General features: G+C 33.9%; 1 protein-coding gene across 1 annotated transcript in view; it reads left to right on the top strand.

The window, feature by feature from the left end:
• Positions 1-12,797, top strand: part of ADGRB3 (adhesion G protein-coupled receptor B3) — a 463,861-nt gene that overhangs the window by 179,662 nt on the left and 271,402 nt on the right. Inside the window, exons 2-3 of the mRNA XM_061989823.1 lie at positions 5,765-5,875; positions 10,926-11,087. Coding sequence (XP_061845807.1) covers positions 5,765-5,875; positions 10,926-11,087 — 273 coding nt within the window. The remainder of the gene's footprint in view (positions 1-5,764; positions 5,876-10,925; positions 11,088-12,797) is intronic.

The raw sequence follows: 12,797 nt of genomic DNA, 5'->3' as shown, positions 1-12,797 counted from the left end.
ATATGGTCAAAGCTCTCCTATACGGTTTTGGAAAGCCAAAAGAGGACTTTTTATGGGACCAGGATCTACGTAGGAAGTAGACGAAGACTGTTTTAAGAATGTTTTCCACATTTGCTAAGCAGAGGTTCCCATGGAAACCTAATTCAGCTAATAGCTCTGTTACCGTTTTGGCAACTTGCCTGCCTAGTGAGGAAATATCATTTTAAGGGGTTCCCATGGAAAGCCATAGCTTAAATCTGTACTGCAGGGTGATGGTATTCACTGATGCCCTGAAGCTCTGTGTCCTGCCAATGCAGCATTTGAGAACAAATGCTTCCTTGTAGGGACTGGGTGCTCTGCTACAGTGGAGGGCTGGAGACAGGGAAGGGAGTGCTCCTGGCATTTTATTCTCTTTTGTCACAGGGTTTACTGTAAGAGAAAAACAACTGCAGCTCATATTTTTTGTTTGGGGGTTGGGATTTTTTTTAATCTCTAGCCCTACAAAGGAAGAACTTAAAAAGAAAAAAAACAAACAAACCCTCAGTCCTTTGAATTTAATTATTTTTTCTTTTTAATATCTGAGAAATAATTTTATAGTGAAAAAAAAAAAACAGTCCAGCTTCCCAATTCAGTGAAAAATTGCGCTTCTAGGTCAACACACATTCTGCCATCTAGTGACCATAAAAAATTGTACTGACCAACTGCAAATGTGACGGGAAACCCCAAGTCGTGTATATTGAACTACTATCTGTGTGAGAAACTCTAGAATTGACTATGAAGAAATGAAATGTGCAACAAACATTTCTAAGCTCCTGAAGCATGCAGTTAATCAGTTCTGTTGAAATCAGTTAATGACTCAGCCTGAACATTTAAACAAACTTGTTCTTTATGTTTCTGTGGCCCTCTTCTTTTTTCCTTTCCCCTTCTGCACTCCCTCCTTCCCCTTCACCTGCAACTTACATCAGCATTTTGCATAATTTCTGGGAAATATACTTGTGTATTGGCACAGAGAGGATGCAGTGCTACTGCACATGAGATAGTTTTCATTAATGCACATTCTGGCTGCAAGGCCTTTAATATTGTAGTCAACAGTAATTGAAAACACTCATTAAACTATTTAAAGTTCAGAAGTGAATAGGATAATATGAAGTATGCTGCCAGAGTGCTGTGGGTGAGGGAAAAAATGACAGTCACTTTGGGGAATCAGTTGCCTCTTCCTGCTTTTAAGGTTTTGGTCAGCCTTCAGGGAACTGCTCACCATCTCACCTTCTAGGCGATTTGGTACAAGCTGAGGATGCTCAGCAACTCTCTGAGGGTGCTTTATGTGTAACGTGCCCTAGAGGGACTTCTCTTAGTTCAACAGTTCATTCATGCTGTTTTCACCAACTACTATGCTGAAAAAGGCTTTTATTGTTAATGCCATTGTGTTCTGTGCCATTAACAGCACGATTCATAGTAGATGGTACACCTATAATCAAATAAAAACATTTATACTATAAAGTTCCCATGAAATGTGACCTAAAAGTAGCCATAAGAGCCAAACCAATATGGTTTATAATGTCACCCGATGACTAGGATATATATGTAACAGGCTTAGAAATATTGTTAAACAGCCTAGGCATAAAATCTGTTTGATGTGTACCTTAACTTTAATAATTACCCACTTGTCATAAAGCAAAGAGTAGCAAGTGGTGAGTAGCACCTTGCAAAGCTGATATTTTTCTTTGGTATTGCTCAGTCTTCCTACTTTGCATTTTTATACTGTTAACAGATGTTTTTTCTTCTTTGTTCCTACAGAGAGCACATGGCACCTCTCTCCTAAAAACGCACACCTACATTGGCTGCAAGATTTTAGCTTCTCCTTTTAAAACTAAAAAGGTTACTCAATAGGAATAAAAATTCCCATAACATAACATAAAAATGAAGGTAAAGCCAATGGGACTACAGTTAAGAATTGTTGTAAATAATACTCAGCTGTAAACTTGAATTTCAGAAATCATTATTTTTTTTTCACCCCAAAAGGGCATGGATCTGTATTACTGTCTTCAGAGTTATATGTAATATTAAATGATAAATCACATCCATATTAAGATATATGCATTGCTAAAATACTTTCAAGTGCTGATCCATTCTGTACAGATGAGTAGAGAAAGAATATGTATCCTACTGCAGGAAACTATTGTACTTCCATAACCACCAAATGACTACTGACAACAGGATAAATTCTTTTATTAGATAATGGAACCTCAGATTTTCTACCTCAAATGTCTGGAATATATTATGTTTTGTTCTAAGTCTTGATCTGGTTAAAATGATCCTTTCAAGGTTCCCCATAATACTATTTGGTTTTTTTATTTTAAGGTGTTTCTTTATGTATTTTAGTTTCATGAAGGTAGATTATCACATTAAAAATGTAATAATGAACATTAAAACCCATTCATGTTTCCACGCCTAACTTAGAGTCACATTAGTGATTTCTGCATCAGGCCATGTACCTGCCTGCTGCTGAAAAGATTTATTGTCCCTCTTTACTTAATCAAACAATATGATTAATATTAACATTTCAGATAAAATCAGAGAAAGACTCTCCAGTTTCACCCAAGGGAATATTAGGACAAACATCACCAAAAAATTCTGTTCAGAACCTGATGTTTGCAAAAATACCTTCTTCTATATTAGAAAACTCAGCTGCAAGAAGTAGGTAAGAAGAGTTAGAATAAGAAAAAAACCGTTTACCCGAAATCTCAGTTCAGACATCCATTATTATATCCCAGACATCAGGTCTTGAATTGTGCTGGCTCGACCTTACAGGACATCTCTATGTCAGGTACTGTCTAGAGAAAGATTGTTCTTATCACCTTTCCCACACAAACAGGTCCTTGGAACTACAATACCATCTAGTCATACTTTAAGCTGACTTGCATTAAAATAATTTCCCAGCTCAGAAAGCATTTAAATACTTCTCTGTGAAGTATTGAGGGAAAACAAATGCATAACAGGTTCATCTTCTGCATTTGATATTTATCTAGAATCTGGAAATAGAGGAAAGTTTCATTCTGTTTAGTATTTCTTGTATTCTATGTCAATCACTTAAGTGAGATATTTTATTATAAAATGCTTCATAAAAAATGCATTACTGTTGAGCTTCTTATATTAAACAATTTTGAGAGTACTGTTTGTGCTTATACACAGAAACGGGACACTTCTGAACCCATTACGAATACATACTTGACCCTTATTTTTCCTTTCTTATGAGGTCTGAATTCTAATGAGGCCTTAAAATCCTCACCCATGCCAGGACACTGCATTCCCTGTTACCACTTTTGTTCTCGAGCAGTATTTGGTTAAATACTTCAGCTGAATATAAAGATGAGAACAGTCCTTAAGTCTGGTTCCATTTTTTTATAAAACTTATAAAGAAATATTTTAATCTTTGTTACAAAACATTTATCTTTAATATAAATTTATATTTCTGCTATGTAAATGCTTAATAGATCAAAGGGAGATTAGTTTAAAAATGCATCTCAAAGACCATCAGCATTTGTTGAAATGAGTTGAATGTGTAAACTTAAAATGAGCTGTTGCTAAGTTGAAAAATTAAGAAGTTGAGGCACAGTTACATCCTGCATCAATAACTTGTATTTTATTTTGCTTGGTAATATTTGTGCATAACTCCATCACTGTGAACAGAGCTACACTGAGTATAAACCACACCCTGAAAACTGATCTCCCACACTTTCCTTTGCCTTTTCACCAGAGGTCTCTGTCCTGCAGGACACTGCATGTGCCAGTGCGCAGCACATTATGTCTTGGGACTGGGACTGGAGCATTCACCAGCCCTCTGTATGCCTCTGGAAAGCCTTCCTCTAGTAAAGGTCTCCCATTATTGTTATCTATTACTAAAAAAGTAGAATTAAGTCTTCTGCAAGAATGGTGCCATGTTCTCTTGAATTGCCTGACAAGCAGGCAGCATGTGGGCAATGTTCAGAGCAAACACGCTGTACCTTCACAGCCTCTTCAAGGGAAAAACTATGTAAGGTCTCTTGTCCTTCACCATGTTCCTAATTATAGTCAATGTACTGCACCTTGTAAAAATTGTAAAAGTATCTTTCTAATTCTTAATTTACATTAGAATATTGCTTGTAAAAAATTTAGTATAGTAAGAGGTTTCCGACAGAATAAAAAGCTATCTTAAATCAGAGAGGTAGCAGAAAAGGTTTATTTAGTAAAAATATAGTAATAAAATTTTATAACACACATATGTATGTATAAACATACATTATATGTATATATATGATATATATGTATGTATATATAGAATTTAATTATATGTATTTCTGGGATATATTGAAAAGTGTTGAATGTTTACTTCTGAAATTATATTTTATTAATTAGGTTTTAAAATATTCTCTTTAGAATGCAAACTCCATTGCTCTTCTCAGATGAATAGTATTTTAGGTGGTGCCATTAATGAATATTTACAAAAAGAAACACTAATTTGGATAAATACATTAATAATTTACCAGAAAGGAACACACCTCTCCATCTAACTGATCCCTTAAAAAGATATTTACCTTTAGATATTTCCTTAAATCTAAAGTTAAATATGTTTAATAATTTATCAAAATGATGTTTTTGCAAATAATATTTATTAGTAGCATTTACATGTTACATGTTTTGCATCTTATGAGGCAGGAAGGTAAGTTTTATTATCTTCACGACTCTACAAATTGGGAAGAATTTTGAGTTTTGCTTCTGCAAGTTAACTTTCCAGCAGAAAGGTATTTTTAAATGTTTAGATTCCTAGTGCTTCAGACACCTTTTCCCTCAGAAACTTTGCATGGTTGTAGTTCTAGTTTCAATGTTAACCTATGGTTTCCAGCACATGCTTCCTAAATTAAAGTCCCAATGGAAACTGAATATTTAGCACCAAGCTGGGGACAGCTGTGTGTGTCTGGGAGGACCAGCGTGAACTGTGCTTAAACCTCTTCAGTCCCCTTTTAAGTGAAAAGGACCTTCCATGTTTCGTTACAGGGAAGAAAAATGGAATCTGAGGTAGAAGGCTAGGAGGTTTGTGTAAAACTGGAGAGGAAAAATGACAGCTTTGTTGTCTTCCATGCTCTGGGCCTTTAAGTCATTAATTCTTATGTAGATATCCCTATTAAAATCAACAGGAAACTTTTTTTAAATACTGAGGGCAAGATCTAGCTTTTTAACTGAGATTTCAGAAAGGAAACGGTTCACAAGCATCTGTTCTGGTGGATGCAGCCTGAAAATTAAGCAGTTCATTGGCTAAATTATTATTATTTTGCATTGCCACCATTCCCAAAGATGACTCATTATGTCTGTTAAAGGCTTTGTCAGCCTGAAAGATGACTGCAGAAATAGCAGTCCTCTGGAGGAGTAGCAGGCTCAGCCATAGAGCAATAATGTCTAACATTATCACAATAATTTTCTGGTTTTGTTTACACTGATTTAAAATGTAGGAATTAAAATGTCTGCATTTGAAGAATTGTTTTTGTCCATGTTGTACAATTGATGTATAGTATGTGTCCCTACACTGAATGTTGGTTCATACAATAATGTTTAAAAATCTGCAGACACAAATTTAAGTTTCTATTAAAAGCTGAGTGTAGCAAAATTAAGTTGATATTAACTGCCATGATCAGTTGCCTGACTTACCAGAAACTTCCAGGTTTGTTTAGGGACATATTGCATGAGATAGTATGTGACTTTTGAGAAATGTCTACACACAAGCTTTCATAAACCTTTATTCTGTCTTTAGAATTTGGAATGATGGGAGATCATACAATTAAAAGTCAGCGACCTCGATCTGTTCATGAGAAAAGGGTCCCTCAGGAACAAGCTGATGCTGCTAAATTTATGGCACAAACTGGTAATACATCAGTTACATTTTTCTATTTACTGTTGTTAATTTTAGCAAAACCACTGCATGTTTCCATAATCTTTTGCTGCATATTTGTCAGTTTTCTAAGCTGATACTTTTTTTGAATCATTTTTTTCTTTTTTTCACCAGTTAAAGTCCATAAATAAAGTAGCTGAGTATTAGCTAGATAATACAAAAACATGCACTGTGTATGTAGATACTGAATCATTTAGTGTAACTGTGAATTTCTTTAGTAGTAAAAGCAGTCTCACATGTTCAAGGCACAGGACAGCTTACTGTGACATATTAACTTCTTTTGAAGAAGATGTGAAGAACACACTTCAGAATTTCTTCATAAATAGATTGATCTCTAATCCCAGCTTTAGACATTTATCAAATTAATTAATTACTAGGGTGTCGTTAATGTGCATACATTCAGCATTTACCATCTTTGACACAGTACAACACTGTATTCTCTACTTTCCAGATTCATAATTTCTACATGAAATTGGCCATAAGTAGTTTTTAATTGGATGTCCAAATTACCTAACAGGTTTTCATCTAAAACATATCTTCTAATTTTGTTTGAGCAACTTCGTCTTTTTTTAAATAAAGATACCAAAATAATATTACAAACCTAGAGCTGAAGTAATTAAAAAAAACCACAGATTGTTTACCAACAGTTGCCACAGCTGCCTTTGAGGTCAATGAGCTGATTAAACTCTCATACACAAAAATTACTTTCCATTTTGACATCAGTAGTGATCTGTATATCTGTTGGTAAAATCTACCTCTTTAACAGTTCCCTACACACTCAATTCCAGTAAGTTACTGCATTGAAAATATCCTGCCCCATAATTATTGTATGGATTTGAAAAACTTACTCTGTATTCCAGTTACTAACCTAGAAAATATGCCCGCATCATAATGCTTCCAGTTTATATTCACTTTAGTCTAGAGAGAGCTGAAATTGCTTCTAGTTCTGTTGCATGTTGACTTCTTCAATACTAGGGTGCTTTACTTAACAGATTTGCAGAAATCAGTGTATTTAGCAATCTGAATACATGTATAACCAATCAGTGTAGATCTGTTTGGTAAAGAATTTAGAAGTGGAAAAATCCTGTTTTCCTCCTATTAATCTATAGAACTACTTTTATGGCTAACTCCCAGTTGTTACTACTGTAAGCGAATGTAGAGGAGGAGGGAGCCTAGAACCCTCTCGGTCTCTATGCAGTTTTTATTTAGGCAAGTAGAACTTGTTACTTACATACCTAGCTCAGATTTAGAATGTTAGTTGCTTACTGCATAGAATAACACCTTTGCTTTTATGCTGCTTCTTGAATTCATACAATTACTCCCAAAAAAGTAAGGTGATCTGTTTTATTTCCTCACAAAAATCCCTAAAATTTTCATTTTATCAAGTAAAACTTGCATTTGATAATTTCTAGACATGCATTGCAGTGCATCTATTATGGGTGTTAGAGAACTGCATTATAAAAACAGCACTTATACCATCACCTTCTGATAGATTGTGTGTGTGGAGTGGGAGATGAACGTTCCAAATTATACAGGCTTGGTGTTCAAGGTCCTGTTCTGAAAGCATGTGAGATGTATCAGCAAAGCGTATAAATTTAGATGCCCAACTTTTAGGAAATCTGTATTTTACATATTTTGGATTAACACATTTTAAGTAATACTGTGTTGTTTTTTGGACATACTAATTTTCATCTCTTCTCCATTTTGATTTTCCTTTGTGGTGATCATTGCATATTTTCTTCACCTCTAATGCATTAATTTTTGTGATATATTTAATGTGATATCTTCTTAAACTGATTCATAAGGTTTTTTATAACATATCTCTCTCATGAATTTACCCATGTGTTAAGAAGTTTAATGGCCTTTAAAGTAAATGGATACCGGGTTTATGAGATTTCTTGTATTTTAAGCCTCTTTAATATATTATTTTGTGTAATAATAAAACAGATGCAAAAGTGCAGCAAAATGTATGGTTTTAAAAGGCAGAGAGATAAGAATAGAGAATTTTCTTAAAAAGATTTATGAAAAGCATTTAATACTGTTAGAATAGTGGAATTAATCCTCTGAATTTCTCTGGGAATAGAAGACTTTTAAAATGTGATGTAAAAATATGCATTTTCCTGTTTGTGAGTGCTATGAGGCAGTAAAACATTTTATTTTTAAAAGATATTGTGTAAATAATTTATTGTCCTGTATTTGTCATTTTATGTGTTTGGACTGATCCTTCCTTTAGGTGTTATGGGATTTAGAGAGTATAATACAGGTAAGTGTTACACAGATCAATGAGGCCTTCTATACAGTAAGTTATGTTTCTTCTTACATGTTGAGCAGCAGGGGAGAATAAGGGCTTGGTAGCTTGCCAATAGTTAATTTGAGGTTGTAGATTGAATATGATATAATAGATATAAAAAGATAAGAATTCTCAAGTAATGGAAAACTAGAAGGAAAATAAAAAGTAGCCCTTTTGAAATTTAAAAAGGAAAAAAGATAAAAGATCTTGGAAAAAAGATAAAACAATGGAAGATGTATTCACAGATTACAGGCAATGTAAATTTATTCTAGAAAAGAGGTCTTTAGTTGCTTAAATTAAAAATGGTTAACTGTGGTATAATGTATCTGTGAAGATGTTTCCCTCCTTTAAAATATGTTTTAAAAAGTAATAGTCATACTGACAGCAGTACAATATAATCTCAAAAACTAAAATTAAGAAAAAAATGCAAAAAGAAGCAAAGCAGCTGGTGAGATAAATTTGTTCTGTATTTTCTCTGATTTCACTCTTTTTGCACCATTTGTTAATGTGGAGGATCTTGCTCCCGCAAATGTTTAAGCCTTCTGTCCTTTACATATGTTGAAATATATCGCTAGATTTTGCCTTTTGTAACTGGACATTACATGTATTCTGGGAACTTCTAATAATTAATATTATTTTCAAAATTCACTCAGACAATTACAATTCTTAGTATCGTGTTATTGCTATTTTTAGTTATATACCAAGGGTTATGAGCAACTTTTCATCATTTTAAGATATCCAAATTATTAACTTTTTAGTACTTCATTTCTGAATTCTAGTATGCATTGTCACCATATCTGTGTGAGATAGTAGATCATTTACACTCAGTGTATAGGATTGTTTTACATAATGAGGAACATCTTGAGAAACATAACTTTGGCTTTTTCTACTGTTTAACCTTTCATCTAACCCTTTTTAACAAAGGCAAAGTCAAACTTCAAACGTGGGAAAACACAAAAAATATTAGCCTAGAAACCCACAGTAATATGTATTTTTACCATGCACATAGGGCTTATAATACTTGCTGTATAATTGCTGGTGTCTACCTAAATATGAGCTATATTTACCATATTATGTAGTCTAACCTGAACCCAGATCGTGTAACAGCCTAATCAAAACTCTAAATTAATATTGGAAAATTGGTTAAAATTATAATAATTGATACTATTTCTCATTTTTCTCACCTAAGAAATACAAATGATTACTAAAACATCTCAGCATATTGTCCTTGTCCATAGAAATTGTATATAATTTTATGAAAAGTGTAGTGATTTGTGTGCTAATTATAAATTGTTCTGTCTTGTTACTGAATAAGAAGCACTTTTTTTTTTTTTAAGCACTGAATAGCTTTAGAATTGTTTCTTAGAGGACTAGCAGAGGTAGGCAGTTTGGAAAGGTTTCATGCTTGTCCTCTGGAAACAAACAATCAAAAAACAAAGAGCTTGGGCAGATGGTTGCTACAAAAGCAGATTCAAGAAATAGTTTATCTTTTACTGCAGTATTGGAAGATAGCACCAGACTCTTACTGGTTTGTAGACATTCCATTGATTGTGACCAATATTGAAACTTTTAGAAGACGGGAGATATATTGAGATAATTGAAATTTTAAGCAAGCTATTCAAGATTGTGTTTTGTCATTTGTCAAGTTGTGTTTTGTCATTTGTTTTAAAGCAGATCACCCCATTTGTTTGAAAAAGGACTTAGATTTAAAAATCAAGGGTGTAATAAAGGCTTCAGCATGCCATTTCATACTGATTTTTAATGGAAAAAGGTAAAAATGTATTTATTCAAATTGTTCATTGAGGTATATTCACATAATTTTTGCATTTGCTTTCCAAAAATACTCAAGGGATCCAGTTTTCTGAACATAAATGTCTTTGGGAAAGGAATTCCAGAATTGTGTGTATGGCTGTGGACACTGTATTCTTTCCTGAACATCCATGCAAGAAGACTTTTTGCATTACTTGCTTTCAAAAAAATAGAAATGATACAATGTGTTCTCTCTCAACAATAAAAAAATATGCTATTCAAATGTACAGTGTTAATAAATCACATCTGACAATTTTTAACATAGTACTCTACACCCTAATGAGGTCTAGCTCATCCAAGAGTTTGGCACACCTACAGGTCAAAAACAAGGACCAAATCTGTGCAGTAAATGATCAAACTAAAGTTCCTATCCCACCATTGAAGTTAAAATTACGTAAGCAAGTTGCTTCTCTTTGCCAGGGAACTTACATCTAAAGCTGGATGACTCTCCTCCACTGAGGAAAAGAGAAGAAGTTAGAGGATTAGTTTTGTTTTGTTTTTGAAATCAGAATTCCCTTACTAGTAGAGTTACTTAAACTATTACCTAGCCTTCATTCTGGAGTTGTAAGTGTAAATATCAGATCCTTTGCCATTATATAAAAAAGTTATCTATGTTCTTTTAGCATCTTGAGGGCAGTGTTTCTAAAGTGTTGACTGGCATTAGTTCTCATAAAATTATAAATGATGTTAAGCAATCAAAATATTTCCCTCTGACAGGCATTATGTGACTACAGCATTGTAGATGTCTTTATTTTCTATTCATTGCACATTATCACAGCTGCTTTACTCCATGAACTTTAAAATATCTATTTTGGTGTGATACTTTTTCTTTGATTTTTAAGTGCAGAAAAAACCAAAACAAAACAAAACAAACTCCTTAATACTTATGTCTATATTCATGTTTGTTTGTTGTCTTGAATACAGGTGAATCTGGTGTTGAAGAGTGGGCCCAGTGGAGTACGTGTTCAGTTACTTGTGGTCAAGGGTCGCAGGTGCGAACCAGAACTTGTGTATCACCTTACGGGACACACTGCAGCGGCCCTTTAAGAGAATCAAGGGTTTGCAATAACACTGCCCTCTGTCCAGGTAGTGTTAGCAGCCAATAAATAAAAATGTGGATGTTTTTTAACTGTATAATGATAAGAATTTGAAATTATATCTTTTTATTATTACGATTTTTTACATTAATTTTGTAAGGGCATTTCAATTAGAGCAGAGAAGTGTGATTCTAATCATCTGTGAAATTTTGTCATGCAGATTGTTATTTTCACTTTCAGAACAGTCAAGAATGTGGAACAAGAGTCCTTTCTTTTTGACAGTTTCAGATTTTCATAATTTTTAAAAAAAAATCTATATTCCCTGATTTTCACTCAGAAAAGATAAGTTATGAGTACAAAATAAAAACTAGGGAAGAAATCCAGATCATCTATACATCAAGAAGGAGAGACTGACTAACAGAGTGGGTTAACATGTATTATTTGACACTGCAATTGTTTCCCCATTTAGAATACTGTCTTCTAAGCAATAGGCCAGACAATGTTCTCTGCACAGTAATGTCTTCATGCACCTTTCGTTACATTGTTTTGATAACAAAGGGCAACAGCTACCCATCAAAGGAAGAAAGATCAGACAGAAAGTAACTTCCTTACATCTAACACAAGGTAAAGGTTGTCAGTATCTTGCATCACAGCTTTCTTACCCCTTATGTCTGGGAGATCTGGACATAGCTGGAGTTCGACAATACGTAATACACTAAGAAGACACAGGTATTTTTGAGTTAGTTGCTGAAAAGGCATTGTCTTGTTTCTTTAGACTTTACCTGCAGGTCTGATTAATCTGGTATGGGAAGCAAAAGGGAAGATAATATGCACAGTGGCCACATTTGTTTTCCTCTGTGTCAGAAATGTAAACAAAATTATGTACCTCCCTTCAGATGCACAAATTCCTCATGTCCTAGTAATGTTTGATCCCAAGAGAGTGACGAGCCATCTTCAGCTTCTGTGGAAGTTCACAACTAAGCTGTCATACACAGAGACTCCCCTGGACCTCATCTCAATGAGTACTAATGCGTAGATTCAAGATATCCTATTATTTTTGTGTATTGGAAACTATCCAATGAGAAGTGCATATGTGATCCCTTAAGAGTTTGTGGATCAGCATTATAAGCATTTAGGGAACCTTTGTAATGGAAGGTAGCTTAAAATACTTATACCTAGATAAATTATCATTCTAATAAGAACTGCTCTCAACAGCTAGTGGTTTACTATCGTGCTTTAGGTAAGTGTTTCACATGGAATTTTCTAATATTTAAAGGTAGAAACCTCCAGACAGGGCTGAAAACAGTCTCTTGAAATGCTTCCATACAAAAATGACAGCTTTCTAAAAAGGTTAGGCAAACTTAAAACTTGCCAGAGGTGAGATACATTGTAAAAAAACTTTCAACTTGAAAGTGTAAAAATAGGAAATGAAAAAAGAGAATGGTAAAAGAAAAAAGAACCATTCCAAACAAAGATAGATGGAAAGATTCCTTTGAAAATGCATGAAGTGTGAATATGAAAACACACGGCCCAACACTCAACATGAGATGCAGTTCTGCCAGATTTCTTGCTTATTTAATATCACTTAAGAAGAGGAAAGACATTTAAATCAGCTAATTTTACAGATTTTTATCTTCAGGATAAAGTAATGAGCAGTTTTCATATCCAAGTAAAAAAAAATCCATATAATGCAAAAGCCAAGGTATTTAGTATGTTATCAAAGTCAACTGGAAAAAAGTTTAAAAATCACATTGTCTAC

This window comes from Colius striatus, chromosome 2, assembly GCF_028858725.1.
Source record: "Colius striatus isolate bColStr4 chromosome 2, bColStr4.1.hap1, whole genome shotgun sequence".
Classification (NCBI taxonomy): domain Eukaryota; kingdom Metazoa; phylum Chordata; class Aves; order Coliiformes; family Coliidae; genus Colius; species Colius striatus.
Note: the sequence above shows the minus strand (reverse complement) of the source record. Positions and strands in the feature narration are given on the sequence as shown.